This window comes from Montipora capricornis, chromosome 6, assembly GCF_036669925.1.
Source record: "Montipora capricornis isolate CH-2021 chromosome 6, ASM3666992v2, whole genome shotgun sequence".
In the NCBI taxonomy this organism is placed as follows: Eukaryota; Metazoa; Cnidaria; class Anthozoa; order Scleractinia; family Acroporidae; genus Montipora; species Montipora capricornis.
The window spans coordinates 11,202,365-11,214,864 of record NC_090888.1 but is presented as its reverse complement, the minus strand read 5'-3'; the positions used below and the strand labels follow the sequence as shown (position 1 = coordinate 11,214,864).

Here is a 12,500-nt window from a genome sequence, read left to right as displayed (position 1 = left end):
GGCAATTTCCTGATGTTTTAAAGATGCCATTGATTATACCGTTATTGAAGAAATCTACTGCTGATCGCGAAATACTTTCCAACTATAGACCCATATCAAATCTACCATTTATATCAAAATACTGCGAAAAAGTTGTTGTCCTTCAGTTAAATCAACATCTACATGTACATGACAACTGTCTACATGAAGTCTTTCAGTCAGCCTATAAACCATGCATAGTACTGAATCGGCCCTAATCAGGGTACACAACGATATTCTCACTGAAATTGACAATGATAATTGTGTTATGCTGCTTTTCTTAGATCTTTCTGCATTGTTTGATACGGTGAACCATCGAGTTTTATTGTCAAGATTATCAGATCGTTTTGGAATTAAAGGAACTGCTTTGTCATGGTTTGAGTCTTATCTTCAGGGGCGTACGCAGTTTGTATGCATTAACAACTCAAGATCTTCCTGTCGTGACGTGATGTTTTGAGTCCCTCAAGGTTCCACTCTTAGACCGTTTCTGTACCTGTTGTACGCTGCTCCACTTGGCAATATACTACTATAGAGCATGGTGTACGTTTTCACATGTACGCTGACGACACCCAGTTGTACATGTCATTTAAATCATGTATTACTAGTGATATTAAACGCTCCCGTTCTATTCTGGAGTCATGTGTATGTGCCATTGAACGATGAATGCTTCATAATAACCTTAAACTCAACAGTGACAAGACTGAACCACTCATTCTTCACGCTAAGCATAGGCCTGCCCCGCCTCTCGATTCCACGAACATAGGCGATCTTGTTATCTCGTCGTCTAAATCTTACATGAACATTGGCGTCACATTTGATAATCACATGAGCTTTGGTGAACATATTAACAACACCTGTACAGTAGCTTTTTATCATATTAGGAACAGTGCAAAGATTAGAAAATTTTTGAGTTACGATACTGCTAAAACTTTAATGCATGCATTTGTTACTTCTCGGATTGATTCATGTAATGCACTGTTTGGTTTGCCTAACTTTCTTATTCACCGTTTGCAATATGTTTTAAACTCTGCTGCTCGAGATATAGCTCGTTCTCGGAAATTTGATCATATCACACCGTTATTGATAGAATTACATTGGTTACCAGTAGAGCAGAGGATAATATTTAAGATTTTATTATTTACGTTTAAAGTAGTTAATGGTTTAGCACCTAGTTATTTAAGTGAATTATTAGAAGCTTATGTTCCAAGGCGTATGTTAAGATCGTCTACGCAATTGCTCCTGCATGAGCCTAAATTTAATCTCAAGACGTATGGCTCACGTGCCTTCTCTGTTTGTGCACCTCGATTATGGAATAGTCTTCCTTTAGAAATTAGGAGGTGTGACTCTATTGACACTTTTAAGAAGAAACTTAAGACACATCTTTTTAAGAGCTCATATTTTTGTTAGCTATGAGTACATATTTAAATATTACTAATAATTGATTTTATTATTTTATATTTTGTGTTATCTTATTCTTTTATTTGTATATTAGTATAAATTGGAAATTATTATTACCATTATTATTTTCGGAACTTGTAAAGCGCTCTTGGGCATTGTAATGTAATCAGCGCTATATAAAGTAAAGTATTATTATTATTATTATCATTACTCGCAGTTGCGTAATGGTATTTCTTTAAAGCTATTGATGACCGTTATAGTTTCAAATTTCTGAGGACTGCGCAAAAGAGCTGGAAGTCCGTGATTCATGGACTTCCTGCTTTGGTTGTGGCCACAGTCTGTGTTCTTGGCGCTGACTAAAAGAAAAGCGGATTCTGGGGACGATAATGAAATATTTACAGCTCAACCTTTTCAGACGGTGCTGCGCATGAACTAGCACTATTTGAAGGCAGTTTATGATATTTTTATTTCTGAGCTTCGCCTAACTAGAATACACTTAATTATATACATCGAATTAAAGAGGGGGGCGTTACGGGGATTTTAAGTTTTGCAGTTTTGGCCATTTTTGATCGTTTTTTTTTTTTTCGGATTCAGTGCACTAAAAAACTTTGGTTTTTTTGTTTGGTACCTGTTGTAGTTTCTGCTCTATTTCGCAATACGTTTTTATAGTCGAAGTGGTTTTCCAGTTTTGGTATACCGTATGGCTTTTTGGGCTTTTGCTGGGGGCTTCAGAGCTGTAGGAGAGCTTTCAGATCAAAACATTTTCCCAAAATTCTCTGTTGCCATTCAATCGTGGGTACAATCTCTCTTTCTTCGAACAAGAAATACGACGAGTTCACGATATACTGCAAGTGTCATCTAGTTGGAGAAAAACAATGTCCTGGGAAAACCACGTAAAATCCCATTCGCTATCTAGATTGGCCATGTAGCCCCCAAGGGCCAGTATGGTTGCTCTGATAGAGTAGTGGTGATCACACCCAACCGGTCATCAGGGGGACATGTGTTTTAATCCCGCTCAGGGCATAAAAAGTTTTTCTCCCAATGAAAATGTCATCCAGGGGTTGTTCATCCTTGGTCCCTTCAAACTTCATAAATGCAAGGTAAGAGGGTCTCTCGGGCCAACAGCGCATCTCTTTCATCTCATCTCGCTCTCTCTATATATACATTTATCTGCCAAGTTTTCTTATGGCTTATATTTGAACTTCAAAAAAATTGTAATGGCAAATAATTCAGTCCCTGAAGAAGTCATGCCGTGCCTGACGAAATATTGGTAAAGAAAAAAAAAAAACATACTCACAGCCGTTCAACCAGCCTTGCAGTATTATTTTGTTTTGATTCATTCGTGACAGGTAGACGATCAACATAGCTCAAGTAATTTAAAGCCTGGGCCAAGGGTTTTAATTGGTAGAAATGGTTAATTCATGATTGGCCAGGTTAATGACAGCAAAACGAAAGTGGGCGCATGGGAAGTTCTCGTTGCCCTTCATTTTGAAGTATAATGCGTAACCCTTAGTCACGTGACGTGTCACGTGACCATTTGTCGAAAAATAGCATGTTTTTGAAGAATAGGTGGCGGTTTTGGCATACAATATCAAATGAAATCGTTGAGATGACTGTCCACCATTCTTAAGAGACCAAAATTCGGGCTTTAATAACTTATAATTCAAATTTTAAAACTCGAGGAAGATCATTCCAACCGTAGAAAGTTAGGTATGTTAGATGTCTATCAGAAACGGTAATATATTTATCTGTAGCAATGAAATTACCCACAAATTCGCTAATTTACGACAATGTAAAATTCTGATCACGTGATCAATATTATACGGTACGGCAAAAGAATACAACATTATTACATTAATTCAATTAGGAATTCAAGAGGAATTTCATCTAGTTTCAGGTAATCTAGTGGGAGGTATAGCCGATCAACCATATTTTCTGGACGTATTTTACATCCAGGCCTTAAACTACTTGAGAGGGGATATCCAAGGTTCATGACCAAATGCCACATTCGCTACTGAAATATTACAGCCGCAGGATCAGCGGATCAGATAAAAAGATCACATTTGGGGAGGAGAGGACTACATATAAAAATACTATTTGTCCTTATTTTTGCCTATGTTTTCCTTTAAGACATCACTAATGACACAAGAAAAGCCGTCACATGGAAAGTATCGGAAAAGAAGAGTTTTGGTGAAGGTTTATAGATGTACCTGCATGTAACGGCCGAGATAAACCATTGGAGGGTCAATTAAAGAATTTACATGATTACAGAAACTGCGGTATTACAGAAGTTATAAGGTTAAAGAAATTACGGCATTACAAAAATTACGGGGTTTCAGATGTTACGGGATTCCAGAAATTACAGGGTTAAAAAAAGTTATACCAGATAACAGAAGGTACGGGGTTACAGAAATTACGGAATTACAGAAGTTACGGGTTTACAGAAGTTCCGGAATTAAAGAAGTTACGGAATTACAGAAGTTACGGGGTTACAGAAATAACAACATAACAGAAGTTACCAGGTTACAGAGAGTACGGGATTATCATACTAGTTACGGGGTTACAGAAAGCACGGGATTAAAGAAGTTACGGGGTTCCAGAAGAAAGTAAGTGATTACAAAAGTTACTGGGTTAGAAAAATTACAAAGATAATAGAAGTTAAGAGTTTACAGAAGTTACAAACTAACAGAAGTTACTGGGTTACCGAAGTTACCTGATAACAGAAGTTACGGGGTCACACAAGTTACGTGATAACACAAGTTACGGGGTTACAAAAAGTTACAAGATAACAGAACGAGTTACAGAAGGTACGGGGTTACAGACGTTACACACATAGGTAAGGGACAAAATCGTCCAACATACTTAGCCTTACACATAAAGAAACACTTACTGTCGAACCTCCACTAACGGACACCTCCCGAATGCGGACACCAAACCGCGGTACCGGCGATTTCTTCTCTAAAACACTACATATTTAACCTCGCGTAAGAGGACATCTCTCGTAAGCGGACACGGACACCTATTCGGGGTCCACAGGGTCTAAAATATCCTCCTGTAAGCGGACAGTAAACAATATCCAGAGAATTTCTAAATAAATGGGTTTGATTTTTATGGTTTGATCGCACAATGTCCTAGACAAAACGTAGTCATTTCGATTACAATTAGCTTTTTTTTTTCATTACAGTAAATCAAAGTATCCTGCTCCTCGGACGGTTTATTCGCTTTCCCGTAATAAGAAGCTTTGCTGAGTTAAACGCATTAAACGCACGCTTCAGGAACTTTCATAACCCAATCTCAAACATATTCTAATGAACAAATGGCATCTTCTACAAAACCAGCCCTTACTAACAGAATTCTTTAAAAACCCTCCCCTAGCTAATTTCATATAGAACAGGGGGCTCTTTGAAAGATGTACTTGTTACAGCAAAGCTCTGAGGTCTTTGAAAGTCCTATCTTGACCACTCAATAAGAGTCGTGTTTGGCCTGTCTACACCTTGAAACACAATTACGGGTTTTTCTTAATAAAGAGCTTTACATGTAAAAGACTTGTTGTGGTGTATTATATGCCCTCTATCGCACTTTTTTTTTTCAACCTCCCATAAGCGAACACTTACCCTTGGTCCCGAGGGTATCCGCTTACGGGAGGTCAGGACAAAATACGCAGTGTTACACGAAGTACTTAGGTGGTAATGGTATCTGTCAGGCGTTTCAAAATTTGGAAAGCAGCCTTCAAAATTATAACTACATTTCGTATTGTTCAGTGAATGAGGTGAGTGAGATTCGCGGGACTTTACAAGGTCTCGTAATACACGGACGTACAGTACAATGAAGTGCTTGCATCTTTATGTTCGCTTTTAGAAGATTATCGTCTCATCAGGACCTTTGTCTCCGCGGGAACCGAAAAGCACTGTATCGGGCAAAAGTTACACCGAATAATCCTGAGGGAATGAGAGTTGTCGAAAAGGTAAGACAGACCATTTTGTTGCACAAGAATTAAGGGTAAACAGAAGCTCAAGTTGTAAAAGTCGCTTGAATCGATGATTTACATTGGGAAAGAACTTTGATGATGTTCAGTTTTGTGTTTTTTTCTAACCTATTATAATTTGGACTACTGTATTATTCAAGCATAAAGCATGGTAGGATTGGAAAAAAAACGAGAGTACATGTATGTCGCTCTTCTTACATAGAGCAGTACTGTGTAATGATAATCGTATTTTCGTATTTTTACAGCAACAAGGAAGTGAGACCAAAAGAAAAGAAAAGAAAAAGTAGTGCTGTAGTTGTAGTCAAAGGTATTTGCGTCTCACCGAAATCGGTTCTTCTTCTTCTTCGTTGTCATCCCCTTTTTCCACACGTTGCAATTTATCAGTAGGTTTTACGTATGTCAGACAACTTGTTCGTCGAATATAAACTTTCAAACCACATGCACCCCAAGCTCAGTGTGAGGGACTTAGGCAACATTGCCAACAAAAAATTTAAGGATTTGTATTGGAATCCTGATAAAAGACTTAAGAAGATGATTATAGGAAAAACTTCTCATTTAAAAAGGCTTGCTTTATTGACATTGTGGGTAGTTTGCTTCCTGTTTGCTTAATTTGGAGATCCAATACAATTTGAGCCATTTGATTTTCAATTTCTCGATTGTCCACCATATTACATGTGTATAAACTTCCAAGGCTGCGCACTGCATTCTTGGGAGCCCACCAAAATGTGCCAAATATTCTCAGATAAAATGATCCCATGGTCACAACTTTACATCAGAATCAATTGACAAAGATTGAATTTTTATTTCAACCCACCGTCAATTACAACACTTAGGCCCACCATTATTGGCTTGGTGCGAAAGCGCTGTCAATTAATAAATGTAGATCTAGATGTAGATCAATGCAATAGCAGTCTTGCAAGTGACCTCAGGCGGTAGTTTGTTGACTTGATTGCAAGAAAACACATTCCGAAAGACCTGTGCTTGACGCTCAAGGGGCCACAACTGTTGGAGAACAAACTGAGCCCCACCGGGATAGTGGACCATAAGGACTGTTTTCCCTCAGATGCTAATAATTAAATTTCATTGGCTTCAGTGTTGATGATCTTTATGCTAACAGCACAACATTAACTTGTTCCGTCATTTGGATGGATATACTGTAGATCGTCTGCAAATTTCCTTAAATGCAACAGTTTCTGAAATGGTTCATTGGGCCACAGCTAACAAGCTTCCACTTAATGAGAAGAAAACTAAAGTTTTTACCATCTGTGACAAGCGTCTCCCCAACAGAATCCCTAATGATATGACTGTTTCTGTGCAATTAGCTCCTAGGTCTGGAAATTGATAGGGAACTAACATTTCAATCCCATGTTGATAAGTTATGTAGGAAACTATCCCAGCGCATTGGAATTTTAAAAAAGATTGGACATTGCCTGGAAATGAAGCATACATGTAGAGTTCTCTTTTACAATACTATTATTAGACCAGTGATGTATTATGTAAGTGTTATCTGACCAAACTGTGATAAACATTATCTAGATCGTGTTTTAAAGCTACAAACGAGAGCAACAAGAATCATTGTTGGTGCTTATAGTTATGCACCCTCTGTTCAGTTATTTAACAATTTTAAGTCACTGTAAATAGCTTCCTTTCTTTGAGAACGCTAAGCTATTGTAGCCAAGTGTTTTATCACATAGAAGCTTTTGCAAGGTGACATGCACAGTTATCTTACAAGTTTATTAGTATTTACATGTACCAGTTAGACTCATTCATTGCAGACTAGATATGCTAAATTTAACACACAATGTAGCCTGTCCTTGAGTGAAATGAAAAACAGAAGGTGGAAGAACATTCAGTGTGACTGCATTCCAGGAATGGAATAAGCTACCTCTTCAAATGAGAAAAGCAGACTCTTTATGCAGTGTTCGAAATAAAAAAAATTAAAAAGAAGGGGTTGTCCCTATTTCAAAAGCCGAGCAACTTAACCAATAAATGGTGCTTGCCCTAATAAATGCTTTGTGGTCCATTGGGAAATTGAATCACATGGTGTTAGGAGCTTGTGTGGGCCTTACATGTAGTTCCAAGTGTGTGCCTGGTATTTCTTTTTTGGAATTCTAGGTTTAAGTTTTAGGATTTAAAAAATTAAAGGGAGTCTTTGATCTCCATCGCAAGCTACATGTGAATTTTCCTATCTGACAATAATTTTTTGTAAAAGCCACTGGGCCCATATATTATATTCAAAACACAGAAAAATACTCAAATTAAAAATTGTTAATTTGAAATTACTATCAGACACTGACAACAGAAAACCATCAAGAGATTCTGGTGCTGCTTATGGAATACATTTTCTTTTTTTTTTTTGCCGGTTGTTGTTTTTTTTGGACAACCAACCTTTTCATTTTACCAAAAAGTAGTCGCCCGGTAAAGCTTCTAGTCGTCTGGGATGACTCAGGGCTGCTGCTAATTTCAAGCAGACTTTTAAAATTTCTCTTTGGAACAGAATTTTTAAAGATCAGCAATTTTAAAATCATGTTTCATTGTAAATGAGGGCAGCTTTTTCAAGACCGAGGTCACAGTTTTTCGCTATACGGACCTACCCTTAGCTGGTAAATAACTTATTAATTTTTTTCCTCTCTGAAATCACTTTTTTAATTGTTGACTCGCATTGCGCTTGATAGCGGATGTAGCATTAAAGCGACTTACAAACTGAACGTTTCAAAAAGAGTTTTTTTTTTACAATCCTCTTGTTTAATTGAAAGTAACTTCGGTATGTAAACGGATTCGCAGTTACATTCGCGAACAGCGAACTATGTACAAAGTCAGGTATTAACTAATAAAGGGTCATGAAGATGACTTATAGTTCATCTAAGAATTTAATATTCTCCTCAGTTTGTACTCTATTGCGTTCATTCTCACTTGGCCTCTTAGCCACCTTTCAATGCTTCGTGAATGTTTTTAAGTTTGTCAACACAAAGGAGGCGTGACTGTGGTTGCACGACTGAGTCATTGCACTCATGTCGGGGGACCCAGAGGAACAAAAAAAAAAGTTGTTGGCAAACTACATTGTACGGTCCACTAAAAACAACGAGCAAGACCAATATTCTCTGAGCGGTCTGGATTTTGCAATATGGGCCACTAAGATGGACCAGTCGTGAAACAGCGTATATGGGTTGCCAAACTGTTCCCATTTTCTGTTTTCATTTTCTCCACATAAAAAGAAAGTGCAAGAATTGTTTTTCATTTAGTCATGTCGGTCGGAGTTCCAGTACGAATTTTACTTTCCAGAACCGTTAGCAGAAGAAAACAAAGAGAAAAGACTCAAGGAATACTGTACATTGTAGAAAACCCTCTGCAAGAGAGAGAATGTGATAAAAACCTTGGGGAACTACTAGCTTGTTCAGGTCATACTGGGGAAACCAATCACAATTCCCCTTTTCATCTTGGACCAGTTTGCCAACATAATAAAAGTGAATTAATAACTACTTATCTCGATTTTAAGGTTGGAAAAAGGAATGGCTTATCACTGAAAATGATTCAACTTTGAATGAAATGCTCAAAAAAGACTGGATTTGAACCTTTTTCTTGCGATATAGCTCCAAACTACTTCACAAGTTCAGGCATTAATTATGAAAAAAGATCTGGGAACTGTGATAAATGAGAGGCTGGTGAGGATACTGTGATCTTTATGGAAACCTTTTGAAGAATTTTCCTTCAGAGGAACTTTGACAAGGAAAAAAGTGCTTCCCTGTTAAATAATTACATATGTAAATTTAAAACTATAAAAAAGATAAAAATTTGGTACTCTGGGCGCAATTAAAAACTTAAAATGGGATACTATTGTATTTCGTTCGGATCCACCGAAATTTGTCATCCGCAATGCAAATTTGAATGTTAAGAAGGGTTATATAATGGTCTTGAGGGTGCTAAGATGGTGTCATACAATGTAGCTGCTGGCTAATTCAAAGCCGTTGTCTCTGCTCAAAGACAGCTTACGTGATCTTATCTCAATTGGCTCCCTTATGTGGCGTTTGAATGTGTTATTCTCCTTGGCAAGAACTTTAAATTGTTTTGCTGGAATCCACTGAATGACCTGTGAGCTTGCGATGTTCATGAACAGCTGACGAATTTATATTTCCAGAAAGATGTTCGGTGGCTCCGAACGAAATATCCCACTTTTTAAGTTTGTAATTGCGCTCAGAGTACCAAAATTTATATTTTATCGTTTTAAATCATGATTTCAGAGGAGGAAAACTATATTTTTTTGTTCTAAATATGTAAATATTTTTCTCACCATTTTCATGGTATTTCGTGTGATATCAAGCTTGTGATGCAAACATTATTTACCAAAGTTAGAAGGCATTAATATATTAATTTTTCTCTTTAATCTACATTTATTTGTCCAGTGGCCACTTATAGATTTTATTCGTCAGTGGGGAGCTTCTCGGGCCTTAAAGGGTTAACAACCTCTAGGTTTACTCAAAAACATTAATACCACAGAACACTGACCAGATTTTAGTTGCTTATTAACTGCTTGACTGCTGTTTAGCTGGAGCATGTTATCCACGTCATAACTTGCCATGCCAGGGAAAGAAATTACAACTTTGTGTTTTCAAAATAAATTTATTGCTCTTATGACTTTTGGGCGACCATAAATGGAAAAGTTCCTTGTGGGTGTAACAGAGTAAATCACTAAATGACTTAAAGTCTGCAAAGAATGATTTTCAAGTCTGCATTCTATCCTTATGATATTATGTACATGTAAGAGTCTCAAAGCATCATTTACTGTTTTACCACCATTAGAGCGGGCTGGCGTAGATTCGTTAATTATATCCTTTGCAGGTTACTTACTGTAAGTTACTCCTTTAAACAATTGATACTCAAACATTGCTATGAGATATTAAAACTTAATGTTGAATTCCTTGTTGTCTCAGTAATAGGTCCTGTGTAATCTTCTTGATCACTGTGGGTATGGATTATTTATTTCTACCTCAAAAAATGCAAAGTTAAAGCAGAGTGAACGCTAAACAAGGTATGGAATGTGTTTGTTGCATTATGAATGTGATTCATCAGAACACATTGCACTTCTTTTGGATGGTTCACATTTCACCGATGTATGAATGAAAAGTCTGCCCCTGAAATGTCATGTTAGAGTCTTTTTAAAGTGTGCTTAAAAGGACACCCAACACTGGAAACCCTCCGTTGAATTCATAAATCGAGCAAGCAGTCCTGTGTTCAACTCATTCACACCTAAAATGCCTCCAATTTGCAAGTATTTTATTTGGCATAATAGCCATGAAGAATAAAAATAAATAATCCTCACTCCTAGGGGTCAGTTGGTTAAATCATAGTCAAATATATAATTTTAACCGTATCTTGTGCAATTTAACACTAATTATGGATTCAAGAGGTACACTAATTTCTTACAATACTTTTCTTCTATTTGAAGATGCTCCATTCCCTCTTACATGTATTTGCACTCAGTGGGTGCTACACTTTCCAAATGCCCTTGCTACGGATTTTTGATCTCTAATTAACCACACTCATGTTTTCTATGTTTATGTGTACAGTAGTCAACAGTGTGGGATATGGCATCTGTTCCAGCTCCAGCTCCAGCTCCAGCTCCAGCTCCAGCTCCATTTGCCTCGTCAAAGGAGACGACCAACTATGCCCGTCTGTGCCGGCTTCTAGTGGATGTGGGAACCCAGGCCCTGAGAGACACCTTTGACACAATACACCCCCCAGCTACTCTTCCCAAGATTTTGTCATTAGCTCATCCTACATTGCAGTTTCTGAGAAAGAAACGAATTTTGAATCCTACACAATGGGGAAAGCTGTACCCAACTCATCCTTCATCTGCATCATCAGCCAGCTTTGACATTACACTTCTGATGGTCCTGCTGAGAAATATGTGCAGTCTCACTCCTCCCGCCAGTACTGGAAGCTGGGACAAACTTCCTCCCCCTGGTGATAACAGTCTTGAGGCAAACATAGTGAGGATCAAGTATTACAGAAACCAAGTTTATGCTCATGCAAGCCAAGCTTCTGTTGATGATGCAACATTCAATATGTTATGGCAGGATATAAGTAATGCCCTACTTGGCCTTGGATCTGGAGCAACTTATTCCAGTTCAATCAGCTGCTTGAAGACTGAGTGCATGGATCCTGTTGTTGAGGAGCATTATCAAAAGTTGCTGAAGGAGTGGAAGATAGATGAAGAGAATACAAAGGAAAAGCTTGAAAATTTAGAAGGTATGCCTGACCTTAAAAATGAGTGAGATATCCAATTGACCTCATGGTTGTGGATGGCTTTCTTTAAAGTGCTACTACGATCGAATTGTCACATACCTTTTTTGTTGGCCCGAACAAATAGCTACCTTCCTGAAGTATATTCATTAATTTTCGTCCGCCATTAAATCGCCATGTTCCTGCGGCCTGGTTACCAACGCGTACTTAGTGTTCGCGGGAAAAATACGAGTGAAGTCATTTTCTTAACGCATCCCGGTTACTACAGTCTGTGACAAAATTCGTTGTAACAGTACACGACTATACAGATCTGAAGCTTTCGCAGCTCACTCTCTCCTCACTATGTTGTTTTAACGCGTGTTTCTGAGCCCACTTGCCAAAGCAACATTGTGGGAGGGCAAGATATTGTAAAGTGTTTCAAGAATTTTGTCCGGGACTGTAGCATTTTTCTCAGCGGATTTTACACAATTTCTACAGACACTGTTCTGACTTCCATGCGTCGTTCTTGCAACTTGCCGTATTAAATCCAGGCATTTAATCGATGGTGGGAAGTCGCTGGGTTGTCCAGGATCGCAACAACCTCTCTAATCGAGCGGTTGGAATTGGTTTGCATAGTCCGTCGGTCAAAACGAGAGATGTGTGTCTTTGGTTCGTGAGAACCAAGAGGAAGAATTTTAACCCTAAGCCATGCACCAAATTTGTTACATGCTCAGTTCACTTTGAGAGAGTCAAGCGTGTGCCCTTGCCAAGTATATGGAAGAAGGGTGAGCCAAAAAACCGCGTGAGTCGGAAAGAAATCGCCCCATGAAGGAGAAGGAACGGCACAAGGTAAGCACACGTAATGCGCAAACATCTTGTG

At 38.1% G+C, this 12,500-nt stretch overlaps 2 protein-coding genes across 2 annotated transcripts in view; both read left to right on the top strand.

The window, feature by feature from the left end:
* The window catches only part of LOC138051522 (NLR family CARD domain-containing protein 3-like), a 269,326-nt gene that overhangs the window by 200,390 nt on the left and 56,436 nt on the right, over positions 1-12,500 (top strand). The window lies entirely within an intron of this gene.
* LOC138050886 (uncharacterized) overlaps positions 5,196-12,500 on the top strand; it is a 23,489-nt gene continuing 16,184 nt past the window's right edge. Inside the window, exons 1-3 of the mRNA XM_068897145.1 lie at positions 5,196-5,380; positions 10,330-10,427; positions 10,966-11,647. Of these exons, the coding sequence (XP_068753246.1) occupies positions 10,984-11,647 (664 nt within the window). The 5' untranslated portion in view covers positions 5,196-5,380; positions 10,330-10,427; positions 10,966-10,983. The remainder of the gene's footprint in view (positions 5,381-10,329; positions 10,428-10,965; positions 11,648-12,500) is intronic.